The sequence below is a fragment of the Antedon bifida genome, chromosome 9, assembly GCF_963402885.1.
Source record: "Antedon bifida chromosome 9, ecAntBifi1.1, whole genome shotgun sequence".
Lineage (NCBI taxonomy): Eukaryota > Metazoa > Echinodermata > Crinoidea > Comatulida > Antedonidae > Antedon > Antedon bifida.
The window spans coordinates 888,229-906,828 of NC_136234.1; the positions used below are offsets into that span (position 1 = coordinate 888,229).

The window sequence follows — 18,600 nt, forward strand, 5'->3', positions numbered from 1 at the left end:
AGGCAATTCTGCATCTTTTTACAAAATGTATTTGCATGGACCTACTACAGTATTTCATATATTGTGTAGGCTCTATAGAAAACTAATCAACTTGTTTGTCTTACTAATTACTTGTTTTTTTTTCTTTAAAGAGACTAGAGCAATCACCTCCTATGTCTTGTTTTTTAAGCAGTAAATAAAACTGATATTATAAAATAAATAAATGAAACTATTAATTTGTTTTAAAAATAAAAAGTGTACAATCTTTTTATGACGGCGTTTAGGCTTAGGCCTACATTTTACATAACCAAGAAACTTTGGACTGGCCATTTGGTTTATCAGTCTTCATTGACAGAGAGACAGCATTGTTTTCTGTATTGAAGTTATCTAATATTGAATTGCCTAAAAGGGTGGTCTTAAAACCAGTACCTAATTTGTGTATTACATGAGGTTACGAATTTATAACGCGCTGTTTCTAACCAATACAGATACGATGCAATATTATTTATTGTCATTTTAACAAGAAGGCACAAATGAAATTTGGTTGGTTGATTTACATGCAATTAGACAAATGAATACAAAAAAAGCGTCGTAACCAGTATTTCTAAATAATTTTGACCAAAACAAATGATTGTCGGCAGTTCGGCTAAGCTTAAAGAATTTTAGAGGCTAATGCCGATGAGTTTACTGGCCCTCTTTACAATTTTAGCTAGTTTGTTATTTTTACACATGACTAAATGCACGCACAGTTTAAAATAAAATACATAAATTAGATTTTAATATTAAAAATAATTCAGTTGTATTTAGTTAGTAATTTAGTGAGTAATAATACGACAAAATGGAAGCCGAATACGACATGCGTCGATTTGAAAACAAAACCAAACGTTGGAGAAATATGACTTTACGCGCTAGTGATAATAAAAGCAATGTACTTACCAAATACGTTAAATTAAGATGTTTTACATGTTTTTAAACATTGTGAATCTAATATGATGTTCCTTGTGTGTCTTTCAGCCACGTACTGACTAGAAATAGAACGCTAGAAAACGCACTATGTCTGTGTACAGAGCAGTTAAACACACAAAAATGTAATCACACAGAAAGTGTGTTTATTCAAGAAGGCACATTGCACTACGCACAAACAAACTACAAATCTAACTAAAATATCTGCAATATTTTACCAATTTTTAACGCTTTCTAACATTTAAAAGTATTTACCTATCTTTCGATCACATTATTATGTTATTTAAATATATAATTGTTGAGTAAAACGGTAGAATTATCCGCTACATATTGCGGTGTTCTGTTCTGAATTAAGGCCCTCGGGGAAGAGGCTAGTTTCATTTTGTATTCGACTGTGTATTGCTTGTGGCGTCCGTATCTATTTAAACGCTAAGAATAGATGGCAAACAAAAGTACCAGGTGTTGGAATAATAACAATTATCCAGCCGTTTAATTATATTTTGGAAAATATTATAACTTGTATAAAATAATAGAAAATCTACTGCTTAAAGGCATACACTATTTAGGTGTAAAGCAAGGTGAATTATTAGTATAAGCTTATAGTTGTTTATCATAATGTTCATTTAAATAGGCTTCTACAATATTGTATCTAATGAAAATGGCACAATCAAAATATTTATCATTATCTTTTATTTTTAATATTTCAATGACAAATCATTATCCTTATTTATTTATATTATTTAATTATATATTATAATATACCGAGGACATTAGTGCTTTAATTTACCAACATTTCATAAGATAAAATCCAGAATTTATTTATTTGGTATATAAAAAAATCATCACAACAATCCCAGCGGGCAAACCTTTACAAACCAATTAAATTAACGTTAACAAAACGATTGAAAAAAAACCAAAAAAACTCAAAGTAAATCTAATCTACGTCTATTGTAGGTATAACAGCAGTAATTAATTACCGTTATAAAAAAATAGATATTATAAGATGATTCAATTCTTTTCGTTAAGTCCGTGGAAGTTGAAAACTCTATAAATACATATTAATATGCCTTTGATTCGTATTTGTTATAATTTCTCTTTAAAAACATATTAATGTTTCTTGGTATTTGGATATATAGTCGTGTGAACACGCACATGGTATCAACAGATGTAGGTGAAATACGGTGTCAAGCAGCAAAACTTGATAGCAATGAATTCGGCATATTATTTCAGGTCCTTCTATCAATGCCTACAATTTAATGTTCATTTTACCTTACAGAATAAATACTATTTACTATTATGTAGATTGAATTCGAATTGTATACAATATGAAAAATGATTTTTTTTTCACTGGTATTTTTATTTCTAGGCCTATATATTCCATTGATTGTTTATTATATTGCTTATTAGGCCTACAACTAACATGATGCACAAAATATTACTTAGACCATGGAGGTATAATTTATTTTTAATTATTATTAATTTAATTAATTTTTATACCTCCATGCTTAGTTAGACCTAACGAAACATTGTATTTTTATTCAGTATTTCAATTATTCAACTTCTGTACTTCATCATTTTTTCAATACTATTAAAAGTCAGTGTTATTTTTCATTGTTAATTGGCTAAACTTATAATCACTATTCTATATTATTTTATTAATATTATCATTATAGTTTATAGTAAAAATCACTGTACTACAAATTATTTGGTTATCGTTATTATGACTAAAAAAGTATTATGATTGAATGTTGCAAGAAGCATCATATTCATCAACAGTACGGTAGTTTACAGTACTAACCGGTCAGACACATAGGAATAATATATTATTTTGAAACAGGATCTATAAATAATAGGCCTACTAATGATTAAATCAACAACATATAGTTCAATTTTATTCTCAAATACATATTACTGTTAATAATAATAAACTAAATTCAGTATTTGTATATAGGCCTACAAATAATGTTTTGATCTACGGTACTCAAGTTTAAACATAATTTGACACTGGGATATTATATAGGCCTACACCATGCTTAAGCACTAATTCGGGTGACATCAATTACTACAATAGAATACATACCTTAAATAATATAATGTATAAATGGTATAAATATTTCTACTAATCATCCAAATAAAATGGAAGTATAATCCGAGAGAGTTGGTTGTAAATTGCGTGTGTCCTTTGTGAATATTTACAGTTGGACTGTTTTCACTTGTACTTTGTGCTAAGAACTGTATCCGTTGAGACCGAATTACAAACAAGTATACGAACTAATATTTAACATCTCCTCCAATGTAAATGAATGTTGCTTGTGATATATAAGATTTGATTTTCGTTATATTTGTTGACTCTCAGCAAAGAAGAGCCGAGCAATTTGAGATTGAGATACTTGTTTATCTGTAAATGTTTGTCAGTATACAAAAGTATCGCATGTTGTTGATTTTGGCGACGAATAAACGCAGATGTAATTCGTTTTAGGGTCGTCTATTTACATTTGGAATAAAATATTTACAAATATGTGACAATCATTTAAAGTATATTAATAGATCAATATATAATAGATTAACACATTATCTAATCGGCCATTTTATAATGTAATGATAATCTATCTGTGTGACTTTACTCTCCCATTTTATTGTCTTCTGTCTAGGCCTATGCGCGTGCATTTCAGACTAATGGCGACTTCTTATATATCGTTTACATAAAATTGGTCTTTATAGCGCTAATTAAAAAATGAAATAGGTCTAAAAAATAATTATTTTGTTGTTTCGAATTGGATTCAATTAATTTGTAATGAATTCTACATATTAACAAATGAACATAAAACAACGTTCGCTTTTCGGTTTCTTTACCGCTGGTTATAAAAAAAAAGCACACTTAGGCTATATTATAATTATATTATTCTAAATCGACTGCAAAATTAAAAATATTATACATTTCATCATAGAATAATATTTTATATTTCCATGATAACGATATTTTTTTACATTTTTTAATAGGCCAATAGGTGTATTGCACATATGGTATATATTATAATGTATTAGATAGGCCTATTTGAAATAAAAATCTTTAAGGGACTATTGAAATATAAAACAAAATAAAAAAAACTATTTGCAGCAACAAGAACAATTGTAACGAATTTGTGTGAATGTATTCGTTAATATTTGTTATTTTGTGTCATAATGACCCGCGATCATGCAACATAGACGTGTTTCGGTAACCTTACCTTAATGATTATCGGTTGACGAATTCCGGGAAAATAACAGAAATATAGGCCTAAGCCTACCATCAACACATTCCTTAACAATCCACAAACTATAAATGTTATTTTAGATAAATTAAATAATTCAATTATATTATCTTTAGGCTTACAGTAGATTATGTTATTTTTATTTAAAGCGTTTCAAATAGGCCTCGCACGCCTCCATATTTTGAAACTGTGTTTAATAGCAAATATGCGTAACATTATCATGCGATTTCATTTTAAATGTTTAAATTATTGATAACCAATAATAAATACATTAATCATGTACAATGTCTTTGATTCGACAAGGTCAACGATACAGGACCAACTTCGCAATCATCAAAATTCCAAAATAATTATTCATTTTGAGTTTTATCATAAATTGAGGTCGCATTTATCTAATGTTATCAACTTGATCGACCTTTATCGATAATCTCACGATGGCCACGGTATATAATGTCCTCTTCCGGTATTTAATAGGTAACTTATAAAAGTTAGCGCACCTACTTAAAATAAATCACTTGATAAAGCATTATATTGTTTGCATAATAAAGTAATGAAAACAGTAAGAGTGTATACAAATTTGTATTATAATGTGGTACCGTAAAAAATTAGTAAAGAAATGAAAATTCAGGAAAGTAACCATTTATTTTCGATAGGGCTAGCTTACTTTTATTATCATACAGACAGGTAAATGATAAACAGTAATAGAACAAAATTATACATTATATAATATTAGGTGTTTTTTTTTCAATTAAAAATGAAGTGTAATATAGTAATAATAACCAATAATTCACGAATATACAGTATTTTGTAATTAAATTGTAAAATTGTTTCAAATTTTTAAACAGTTACTTGAAAAGAAATATTATTTGTTCGTTCTTCGTGGTCGCTCACTGTCTCAATCGCGTAAATAAATATTTGCAAGTATACTATGAATAATTTGCCAAAGTCTGATGTGCTTGTTGACCTAATATTTTTTGCGCGCAATTCAACCGAGAACAGACAAGAATATTCAAACTACCATTTCGTATCAATTTGGATAAGAGAAATTATGATACAGTTTGATATTTAAAATATATAAAAAGTTCGTATAAAAAGGATTGGTCGATTAATTATCTTATTAGGCCTATCTTTAAATATATATTAAATATTTAAATATTATATTCCTATATGAACAAAAAAATAACAAATACAGTTCGAAATATTGATTCATAATGGCTTGCCTCACTTTTTCATAGTTTATTTTATATCATCGTCTGTTAATATTTGTATCGTCGTCTGTTTATATCGTCGTCTGTTTCGGCATTTAGGCCTAAGAAATGTGCGTTTTTAGTCGAACTTTAACAAGTGAAGCAAGTCACATTATATCTATGAAGCAATGGCTTGCCACTTTTGTTTTCGAAGTTTGTTTTACATTAACATTAAAGTATACAGTACAGTAATAATACCAAATAGTTCGGAACATCAGACCTGTCCACACTGCCGGTTGCAAACAGGAGGTAATGAGTCTATCACTTTTTTATATACAAATTTCGAAGCGTTGATAAACTGGTTGAGAAGCTATCTATAATCAGATCAATCAATAAAATTTAAAAAAAGACTGTTTAAAAACACAAAATAAACATTTTTTTAAAGATTTTTTGTCTTTTATTCATAAGAATGACATGATCTATTTAAAATAATCAATAATTATTTATCTTAAACTAATTCAGCAAGAAATTGATTCAGAAATTGATTTAAATAAACAATGGTAGTAATCAACAGATAACAATCATGAATAATGATGGCATCTCAAGGTTCGAGGAGAGACACATTTAAATCAAGGTATATGACAACAAGTGATTTGTTTTGGCACTATTTTACATCAGTCTAAAAGACACACTTACGATTCAAAATTACTAAAAGTATGGACTGGAATGTTTCCCCAAAAGTATACCATCTAAAATGAAATCTAAAAAATAAAGTTCAACAACTTTATTAATATTTATCTTCAATATTGCAAACAATTATGCGAGTTAAAATCTATTTAGGTAGCAGTGAACAGTCTCTGCAGCACATATACAAATTGATTACTAAAAGTAAAAAAGTTCTACACGGATATTTTTACAATTTACTAATATTTAACATTTTTACTAAAACTAACTCGATAAAACCGAGTTCGGACGTGTTTACCTAAAGATTTAGTTTTGTGAGTTTCTGAAGTTTTAGCTAAGTTTTAGAAGTAAATAATATCTTTGGCACATATAAAGAAACCCCACAGCTAAATGCAAGTAAATTCAAGTCTTTGGCATTAGCTTTAGCTCGCTTTCTTTGGGTTTAGGGAACAACTTCGTTTTATAAAATTCACAAAACACGAGCTTTTTGCTTACCAACTGAAGTTGTATATATAACCGCTCATACAAATAAACAAATGATTGTCAAGGTAACAATTTGGTAACCAACGGCGAATAAAATCACAATTAGCACCTTTTTTACATAAAATGTTCAATAAGAATTCTTCAGTTTATATTTGTTGATGATGGTTAGCCTGGGCTGTAGTGAGTTGGCTGTATGTAACATCATTTGGCGCGGAATAGTCCATAGTAGCTTTAGCCATCTGTACAGATCCTGTCATACCAGCCATAGCATTATACGGATACCCCAAAACTTCGTATCCTTTCACGTCGTATTTTTGTTCAGGTGATATGATACTGTTAATAGAGAATGGATGGGTAAAAGACGGGTGCTGTCCCATGACAGAGTGCATCGGGTGGTGCATTGGTAAGTGCATGGCTGGCATCTGACTTGGGCCTAGTGGACGGTTTGAAGGCATGTTCATATGATTAGGCGTCATCGATTGTACTGGTTCCTCTTTTGGTAATTGTTGGACCTGTTGCTGTTGGTGCTGCTGAGGTGAATGCATGTTAGGGTCGCTGTTTGAATCTAAGTGATGTGTCGGTGATGTCGTGGTACTTACGGAATCTGTAAGTCTGCTACCTTCAGAATTTGCGATATCTTCTCCGTTTGACGATGACTTTGGTTGTCTGTGTTCTTTTTTGATACATTTGAAACGCTTCTGACGGCGAAGATAACACCCGTTTTCAAACATGTTTCCAGCGTCTGGATGCAGTGTCCAAAAACTTCCTTTTCCGGGACGGTCGGGTGTTCGAGGAACTTTTAAAAAACAGTCATTGAAAGAAAGACTATGGCGGATTGAATTTTGCCATCTTTGTTGATTCTGGCGGTAGAATGGAAAGAGATCCATAATAAATTGGTAAATGTCGCTCAATGTTACCATCTTTTGTGGCGATTGCTGGATAGCCATCGTGATGAGAGAGATGTACGAATAAGGTGGTTTAGCGTGCGTGTACGATCGTCTGTATGTTTTTTCGGCGCGTGCACGATTGAGATCTGCTGCCTGCGCTTGTGCAAGACGCATACTCATTGAATTGTTCATCGGATTCATCTGTGTCATGTTCATCGCCTGCATTGATGTCATCGTATTCATGGCATTCATTCCCATTCCATGTGGAGTCATTCCGTTAATGTTTCCTTGCATCGTACCCATGGTATTCATGGGGGACATTGACATCGTCATAGACCCCATTCCTGTGGAATGAGGACCGGTACTGCTAGCATAAGTGTTCATGCCTCCCATCGCATTCATATGCCCCATACTGTTCATATTCACGGGCGACGCACTTGGATATCCTGGCTTTGGTGAAATCATACTTGTTTCTGTCGTCCTGGCCTGGTTGTTGACTATTTGCCTGGGGATGCCCAACACTCAATATTCAAGTGAATTTCTCGTCTTTGTACACAAGCAGCCACTTCTATGATTACACACCAAATAGTTCTTCAAACTCAGGTTTTATGTATAGTGAGCAAAGTACGTTTTGAATCCGTTGTGTACTCACAACTTGCAGTCAAATGATCGCTGTTAAGTGACCCCGTAAGTAAATAACCGGCAATTAATTAGTCCCTCCCCCGCCTATTGTAGCTACGTCAACCAACCGAGCCATCTCATTCGTCAATTACTTCTCCTTTATCATACAACACCCAATTACAATGCGTGTATTGTGTCCGCGTCACTTTTTTTTAAGGTGTCCGTCACTGTGTTTTAAACTTACTTATCTTGTTATAGTATAATAAGAATTAGCCGCACTGAAAAACCCCAAACGACACCGCAAAAAGCAACAGGAAAAATAGAAGAGATATGTCGGTGATATTTGCGGTGATTTTCAATTTGCTTAGCCAACCAAATGATCACATCAATTTGTTTATACAATACATGAATTAGGCTATATTAATTGGTGTATTAAAGTTGTTTATTAAATATTGGCTTTTGAACACGAGACTAATATTACTGAAAACCATTTTTACATTTCGTTACATTTACACGACGACCGTTCAAAATAAGGCTACCGGTATAAATTTATTATAAATTAAAAAACTAAATTATTGTGGGCTACATTCAAATTGGAAAGATTTTTGAATACTTCGTAGTTATTTTAAATTTTTGATATTAGGCCTATATGTACTTTTACTGTTTATGTTATGTTTTCATACCACTGTTCTAAATAAAAACAAAATAAAAATCTTTTTAACAAACCATTTTCGCAGTATAAATGGAAATAAATTCGTTCTATTACAGTAAAACTGTTGTTCATGAGTTGCATTGTGTTGGGTAATAAACGAATTTTATTTTTTCTCTAGAAAGAAATAATGAAAAATATAATTTAATTGTACAGTATTTATAATTCAATAGATCTCACTAAATTAATAAAACGAGTTTAAATAAATATGATTTGAAATTGTTTTAACACTCTATATTCAGACATTTAAAACTAAAAATTATTGAGAATCTGAAGGGATTTTGTTGGTTTTCTGTTGTAAACAGCTGAATGTGCCACGATGTTCATTATCTAACATGCAAGATTATCTCCACTCTTCCTTCCATGTTATGCACCAACACGTTTAAATATCATCATATTAGCACTCTTTTAAATTTTCACACAATTAATGGATTTAGACCACTCCATATTGTTCTTCTATTGTCACTCGATTAGAGGTGAGTTTTACTCAAAATAACTTAATTAATACCCATGTTTAAGTACTTTTCAAACATTGTTAGCGAATTAACGGTGTACCGAACAGGTGTCGTAAATGCTGTGTTACATACAGCAAAAGGTGACTTAAAACATGAAGCTCGCTATGCTTAAACCATGGAGCTATAACATTAGTTTTATGTAATTAATGTTATAGCTCCATGCTTAAACAACAGTTCAAATCATTCCCAACCGAGAAGATCGCATTACGTAAACATATCGAGGGTGTGGGTATAGAGGCATGGACACTGTGTCTTTATTGCAAAAATCACTTAATGATCTATAAATGTTTATGAAAATAAAAATAATAACTCATAAAATACAACGTATAGGCCTATTGGGTTAGATGTTATACTGCTTTATAGTAATCAATCCAATGAAGAAACAGAACGAATTTGAAATTGTTGTTGATTACGGTATATTATTTCACTTGATTTACCGTAAGATGGATTGTCCCCAAAAAATCATGAAAAATAAAGATTTATAAAATCGACTTTGAATAGGCCATTAATGAAGTTATTCACTTCCATAAAAAGCAAACAAAAATTATGATTTCACTTATTGGCCTAATAAGACAACATAAACAGTTAAATTTAACAAAAAATTCATTGTCTTACAGACAATTTGACTATTTTTAGCTTTAAATTACAGTTTTCTAAGGTAAATACTTTATTTTGGACCCAATTTTTGGTCAAAGTAAATAACTATTATATGACATTAAAATGGCATATTCAACAAAAAAATTGAAAACAATTATTTTTCAGGGGGAAAATATTATATCTTTAAGATATTAAAAAAATAAATCATTTTTTTTCGGAGTTAATTATCAGTTCTATTTTAAAGATTTGTTTTTTCTTACAGTTATGATTCTGCAATTATTTTTTATTTTACTCTGTAAATAAGTTACTACATGGAGTTTCTCCGTGGTTTAGGCCTATATAAAATAACATCAGCGTAATATCAGGGAAGAGTGACATTCACTATAATTCCCTGCATAGAACTTGAACATAAACAACATTAAATTACTGTTGTCATTATGAAATCACATGAAATAACGAACGTCAATCAACACAAATAAGCGGCACTTGAAAGGGTTGGCGTTGGCATCCGTTGGCCTGTGTTGTCATAAACAATTAGTAAAGACTAAATCACTGTATGTAATTGCAAACATTGGCCCTATTGTAGCATATCAGTACAATATATTCATAAAACGTTATTTCATAAAAACATGGAGGATAAAAATAACTTTCATGAGATTTATGCTGTGTTTGGCAGTTATTGTAATATGTACACAAGCTTGAAAACTAAGAAATGCAGTTGTATCACAACTTTGAACTGTCTTATTTTATTTTAAAATGTGTGTTTTCTTTTCCATTGCCGTTCCAAAATTAGCAGTATTGTTGTATTAGTGTAGTTTTAGTTTAAAAAAAGTAAAAATATAATAAAATAACTTTGAGTCAACTTTTATGTTTTTAGTTTCTAATCAAATAGGACAAATGTGCTACGTTTTACCATTAACCCATGGAAGAGATGGTAACATTGATATAAGTACACACTATATTACAAAACATTGTAAGTATTTACTGGAATGATTTCTATTCTCTTTTTGCTTTTCCTGTGCCCCATTGCAAAAGTACTTATATACCAATAAAATTATTATTATAGAAAATTATTATGCAAGTCATAATTCAATGTTTCGATCGAAATAGGAAGTGGTATAATGGTCAAAACATTTGGTTAAATAGAAACTTTAGTTAGGCCTAAATGTGACCAGGGAGTTTATGGCCTTTCTGAAATTGTCAACAAAAAACGAAATATTAAAACAAAAGTTACGGTATGTAATAACAAATGAGATCCTAGATATATACAAGAGGTCATTCGAGAGGTCATTCCCGATGACGACATAACTGTTGAAATATTGAATACAATTCTGCCCTGATTTACAAAAGGGCATTATCTCAAAAAATGTAGTTTTGAGTAAATAAGCAAAACGTGTTTGAGTTTATCTTTAAATCTAGAGAAAAATTAATGGTTTTTCAGTTATAATAGGTATTAGTACATATATAGAAAATATGTAACATGAATTTTATTTTAATAATTTATTTTTTAGGGGGTCAAAATTGAGATAATTCCTTCTTGTAAATTATTCATACTAACTAATAACAATAGATAATTTAACAAAAGGCATTATCTCTATATTTACATAGAATGTACACTACAAAACTAATCTAATAGCACAAGACAAATATGTTGCAGTAGGGATAGGTTAAAGTTAATGAGAGGGAGTAACATGTGGCTGTTGGGCGAGGGTGGGGAGGGTGTTTGTGGGGGTGGGGATTAGTTTAGGGGGGGGGGGGGGGGTGATTGTGGTGCTCGATTTGGAAGGATTGAAGTTGGTGGATTTTTCCAAAAGTTGTGGAATCAATTTTTTTATTATGTTGTCTTTTTTAATTTGTGGAGTTCCTGTTTTTCTTTAAAAACTCTCTAGACATATAACTGGTATCCACATATTCACATTTTCAGTATAATTTTGTTTCAACCTTTTTAAAGAGTACTTCTTTAACATCATGAAGTTTTGGTACGCGTAGAAGTCGGTATGAGACATTTTGTTGTCTATAAAAAGTACAAATTTATTAATATTATGCAAATATATTAATATAAAATAGAATAATCAATGTAAAGGAATAATCAATGTAATGGAATTCAATGTAATGACTACGCTTACTTACAGCCACACCCAAAAAAAAAGTAATTCAAAAGACTAAAATACGAATTTCCGAATGCCATTGTTTTATAACAAAAGTTGCTTGACATTGATTTAAATATCAATTGGAAAACACTACAAATGACCATTGGACTTTTTTTTACATTTTCAAGGATAATAACGAAGACATAAGTATTATTTAGTACTATTAAACTTAGGCCTACTCATTCAATAAGCTTATGAAAATGTCCTTTGCAGCTATGTTCTTCCATTTTAGTTTGATATCCACATAAATTTATTTTAGTGTTGTCAAATACAATAATTTGATTAAAAGTATTTTAAAACATAGTTTGAGCGTGCTAATTAGCATGCATCAAGTCGACCTCTGATTGGATAATTGTTACTGCTGCAGTATGCAGTCAAGCGATCATTTCCTGTTGTGTATTGTTTTTTTGAGATAATGCTTTCTACTGAATTTTTTGTAGGTATGAATAAAGATAATGCCCACACTGATTTTAATTTTTTAAATATTTTTAATATTTATAGAAAACATTTTTAGTAGCTGTTAAGTTTAAATGATAGATTATACCCTCAAAAGTCATGTAAGACAAAAATCTCAATTTTGAAAAAAATTGAGATAATGCCCTTTCGTAAATCAGGGCAGAATTGTTTATTAGGTTTTTAAGTATATACTTTAATCTTAATATGTACATAAGTCAATGCTCGATGATACAAAGTGATCGAGGAACAATTAAAACAATTAACAGGTAAGCCTAGTTCCTCATTTTCACTTTACCTTCTGGAATACCACGGAAACAATAATCATAAGAGGTCATTGAACTCATTATTATTATCAAGTTTATTGCTACTTACCTCGCATTGAACAACACGACTAGAGGAAGCTCGCTTTCTTTTAATATTTTGTTGACCCCGTGTATTTTGGGCTAAAAAAACAAACAACTATTTGTTGTATAAAGGGTATATTTTGATTATTTTTGAGAGAAAATATAAATTTAGAATCATTTAAAAACACAATAGTGATATTAAAAACTCCATCTATTTGATTATCGCCGTGACAAATTACATGACAGTGCGCTTACGTCACTGCGTTGCGTTCAATGGGAACCAAGCTTTAGTATATGAGATTCACGGAAGACAAAAGAATACACTAATGTGTTAATGAATTATGATAATGTGTGAAAACGCGCGCATGTTGTAAAATAAATCACAACTATGTATGAGAATACTCTGTTTGTATCAAATAAATTGATTGCCATGAAATTGATGTATGCATCTAAACAACCACAATATTCGATCCGAATGAACCCGATACTTTAGTCGAGTGTTCGAGAAATCACGCCGATTGAGTATTGCGGAATCCGATACATTCGTACGGCTGTCTATAGTGCGTATGACGTTCTGTACGCGTAACAATAATACTTACATCTCTCGCACGTGACACTTGGAGTAATATATAAGTCGATTTCTATTTTACATTACAATTATCTAGAAGCACAGACCCAGGTGGTGCCTTTCATTTAGGCCTACACGACCTATTGTTTTGAACGCATTCAAGATAAATTGGCGTTTCATGTATCTCACGTCGGCTTTTGTTCTCAAGGTGTTGAAACTAAAATGCCGTTGGTTAATAATTGTCACAACAAATGACACCTTAAGATGTTTAGGTGATGAATAGAGGTTTAAATGTATGTATTATATAGCAATTAAAGGTATTATTCCATGTAAGGCCACCGTCCACTTAGTATTAAGTTGTCCACACGTCGTTCAGGCCCCTGGGAGTTTGAAATGACAACGGGGAAATTAGTCTTTTTAAAGAATCTTTTAGATCAAAAAGAATGATTTGCAATTTAACATCTTGATAAAATGACAATCTCTGGCCATGCTCTGAATGTACCATGCGTCCTGTAGCCACGTAACTTAGGCCTACAGTGTATGTCCAGCATAACGCAAGGCCTTTCCCAAAACAAGATACAAAATTGACATACAATTTTTCAATACAAATTACAAGCCTAGCAAATAGCAAATTACAATTTACGTGCAAACACAAATTAGGTCTTGTTCACACTAAATTAACGTAGTACGTGTACTAAATTGACAGACACGGTAACACGCGCGCGCGCAAATAGTCTGAACAACAATCTTGGATATAAAATAACCACTTTACGGATTATGTATTTCAAAAAGAACAAGGCCTGCAAAATCCCAAGAATAAACAAGCAATCAAGGGTGGATTAAATACAGTGTGTGGTCTAAAAAAAAAGCTTTCCATGCTGAATTATTATTTTTATTATTGATTCAATTGTTCATAATATCAAGTTGTCTAATAAGGTTGTTGTTGACAGGGAGATCTCCTTGTTATTAGAAATTATTGTATTGCTTACATCGTTCGAATGTTGTTGAATATATTGGCAAACTTAACTTAATCACATTCAGACTAATATAGTTAAGTTCGCAGTCATAATCAACATACTATTTTCTACAATTTTAAATTTCCAATTACAAAAATATATCTAATTATGCAATGCAATAAAAATACATCCTTTAACGCAGGCCTATCGAAATATTTAAGATAAAACGATTATGATAGCTAATTTTTAGCTTTGTTTAAATTCGATATACGTTTAAACATTTACACATAGGATCAATCGTACGTTGACTTCATGACTATCTGTTGCAAGAAGGCTACAATCTTCAATTCCTAACTCACAAACTCTCAATTACATAAAATTAATCCCAAAAATTATTTCATAAATACATTTAAAACTATCATTAGGCCTTTAAAAGGGAAAAAAATAAAATTACAAGGAATGAATCAACCTATATATGCCTATAAAATTGTATGATAACACATGTCATTAGCGAAACGTTAGATAGTCTGATTTTGGTGTCGAATTACCGCCTATTAGTGACAATCGATATTGTTACTCACGCTCATTTTATTTCAAAGTGATAGCTTTATGTGCAAATTAGCCACAAACTGCGGCGACAATATTCAATTATTATTCACTCATTAGAATATATGCACTTATGACTATGTTCTTTAGTGCTATTTCAAAACCAGAAATTATTATTATGACGCCAGAATCACGTCAAGACAGTGGTCTCTATCTGTTTTTTTTTTTATAGAATCCCGTTAAAGGCCAATTTACACAGAGACGAGCGGTAACGTATATATCTATCCTGGGCGGCCAAACTCCGCGTTTGGTATCATTCATAAGAAATTACATATAGATTCTATAGGCCTATTAGTTTATTTTCTGCGTGGCGTTACCACTCGTTTGTGCCAAATTGGCCTTTGTTGAGGCATACCAATTACTATAGGCCTATTGGACCTCACAAAACATGGAGGTAAATCTCCATGTACATTGATTGAATCCATTGGTTTAATAGTGAAGAAAGGCATTATACTAGAATATTATAATATACTACAGTAAAATCACTACTATAAATTCATATAATGTTACTAGGCTAGATACCAATGTCATGTCGGACTATGTATGTCTACAAAGGTATGGCTGGCCGTTACATGGAGCGGAGGGGTGACGCATTGCGACTTCGACTTATTCGGCAATTTAAACTTAAATCACCACCGTATATGTGTTACCTTACTTACCACACACACACCCACACTTTAACATTAATTGTAAAACATGAACCAACTGAACAATAATCATTAAATATTAAACGTGATAGTGCACAAATTCTATACAAATTACTGTTGTTTTTCCTTTTTGTTCTTTCAATATTACACTTACTAGTTTTCTAGGCCGGTGAACTTTATTGCATTAAATCACTTGCATACCGATAAGAGTACCATCTGAGACCATGCTGGTGATAACAGGATTAGGCTTTCCAGAGCCTAAAATCAAACTACCAAAATCATATCGTCTGAAACTGACTTAATCCCCCGTCTGTCATTTGCAGGTCTCCAAATAGAAGTCGTTTTAATCCATGCATTAATCCAGATGATAAATATTTGATACAAAAAATAAATTCCTGATTTAGAAATTCAATGCAAATTCAACAGATTAGCATATTAGTCAAATTACATGTGTTTGTATACCTATTTTTACTAGTAAAGTAAAGTACATTTTGATCGTTCTTTGTGTACTCGACACTAACAACAAACATTTACCAATTAGGGCTTTGCTTTGCATCGTGAGGGGTATTGAGTGTCAATATCTCCCCTGCTGAAATAAGCATTGACTGACAGGAAGGGGATATTTCAGCGGGGAGATCATTCTATCTGTTTTACATTGGTTGAGAGGGGGTGGGGAGGGGTACGGTGCTTGTGGTAATTCAAATATATACTAATGTAAATTACTTTGTTAGTTGTCTTTAAATTATTTTTATTATATTGAATGTTAATGTACTCTACTGAACCACTTTAAGTGTCATTCAAAATACATAATTACGGTCCTATAGTTCATATAATAATACAAGATACACGAAATGTTATTTGTCTAATTCGTAAAAATAAAGAAATGTTGGTTATAGGCCTACAGTGTTGACTTGACAAACATTGTTTTAAAGTGAGAGCAACGAAATATATATTACTTTTACCAGTAACTTATCGATTAAACTCACAGTTCAAAAGTAACATAACATTCATTTCCAAGCATTGAGTTTAAATCATGTAGACATAGGCTTATGATCTAAAAACAAATATATATATATATTATATAGGCCTATCGATTTGTACTTTTGTCTCAATAAAATTTGTCATTTTCACTGAATTTAAATTGTACTGATTATAAAATACATAAACTTAACTCAAGACTTTGAATACTTATCTTGCCGCCTTGATGTTTTAATTGTTTATTGCTAATGTGTTAATTTGCCCAATATATTATGTTCGTTATCTATCCTGCCTCCGGTCTGTGTGCGGTACTGGTGGACGGCGGATTATCGCAAAGCGGTGTGAATAATACTCCCCCATTTCACAGATGACGAAATTCGGTAATGCACCAGAGAAAACGTTAACAATAAATTACAGTAAATCATTTAAAATTTAGCTGCCAAAAAATACTACGAAAGTTTTGACTGACTACCGTAATGCCGGATGATAACAGGAACGACACAATGTGCAGCTTTTGTGTTTTTGTTGTTGTTTTTGTTGTGTTTTTGTTGTAGCTTTACTATTTTACGATATTTAAAACTTTTAAAGAAACATTTACGGTGTTCTATAATTTACTGCATTACTTGAATTAAACTTTATGTATTTAAGCAAACATGATGGTGTTTGAACACATGATAAAACAAAACATTATTATTATTTTTTTAACAACAATATTATTTATAGGAGAAATAATTTAATTCGTTTCTCCAACAATATATTGAGTGGAGGAAAAAAAATGAGAACATTAAATTGAAAATTTGTTTTATAATATGGATCTACAATAAAATATTTGCTTAGGTGAAATAATTTTGTTTCAGTAACAATGGACTCTGGAGAAGTGAGAGCAAACAATTTGCATAAGTCCAATATTGCGCAACAGAACAGCATGAGACATAAGTACACCATAAATATACGTGAGTTTGGCTAACATGTTTCATAACACTAAAAAACTGTTGTTAATGAATAAACAAATGATACGAGGAAATAAGATAATAATATTAATTTTCAATTTTGTCAGTATGTATTTTCCTATGGTTTATGAACAAAATACCAACACACCGTGTCTGGATAACCGTGATTGTAATACCATTTATATAAATCCAAAGGCAAATTACTGAAAAAATGACAATGCTGTGGGTATCAGTGGCTGGATCTCAATGGAGATACAAAAAAAAAGAAGCGAAAAGCTAAATCAAAATGATAAAATAAAACAACCAGAAAAGTTAGCAGAGCTTTCGGGCAACACTAGCCCTTCATTAGTGCAATACCATTTATATATATACAATTACTGTATTTAAATTCAATTCAATTCAAACAACTATAGGCCTATATTTATTACAATTAGTTTATCATGTGCTAAAAGTGTAGCTTGCGGCACGTTAAGCGCCTCTTACAGATTGTAGGCTGGCGAGTTTGATTAGCGGTCCAAAACAGATAATCTGTGAAAATGGCGCACAAATCCGACCATATCTGATTTAAAATAAACAAAAGAGCCACATTAAGAACATTTAAAGAAAGTGTGAAAATAGGCAGCTTAACTGGCGCTTTGAATAGGCGGCGATCGTCTGTTAATACACAAGTGTTTGAATTGCATTCATCCTATTCTTTGCCTTTTTTAAACTATTGGGCCTAGTGAATGCGGAACATTATTAAGCTATCGTATTTGCTACATTTATCTCTTGATTCTTATATTTTAGAAATCGGAAAATACAAGTGTCCCATTGGAATTATTTCCGGTTTGTTAAAATGTTGCCGTTGGGGGATGTTTTAAAGCAGATAATGGCCAATCAATCTCAAGGACGGGATGTTTGTTGTTGATCAACAAGTTGTTTTTAGTATGAGCAGGAACATTTCACTCTTCTCCTTGGTGTAAGATATGAGTTTTGAAAGTAACATTATGCCTAACTGAGCAGGTGTATAGAGGTCTATACTATAATAACTCCTTGATAATGACTATATTTAAACAAAATTAAAGTTTAC

At 31.3% G+C, this 18,600-nt stretch overlaps 2 protein-coding genes across 2 annotated transcripts in view; both read right to left on the reverse strand.

Moving 5' to 3' along the window:
- Positions 1-6,392: 6,392 nt before the first annotated feature.
- On the reverse strand, positions 6,393-8,125 carry LOC144851865 (forkhead box protein A2-like). The gene has a single exon (XM_078709514.1). The coding sequence runs from the start codon at positions 7,897-7,899 to the stop codon at positions 6,694-6,696; it is 1,206 nt and encodes a 401-aa protein (XP_078565640.1). The 5' UTR covers positions 7,900-8,125; the 3' UTR covers positions 6,393-6,693.
- Positions 8,126-10,262: 2,137 nt separating this feature from the next.
- LOC144852099 (transmembrane protein 179B-like) overlaps positions 10,263-18,600 on the reverse strand; it is a 58,887-nt gene continuing 50,549 nt past the window's right edge. The window contains exon 6 of the transcript XR_013614261.1: positions 10,263-10,277. The gene's annotated coding sequence lies outside the window, so the exon portion shown is untranslated. The remainder of the gene's footprint in view (positions 10,278-18,600) is intronic.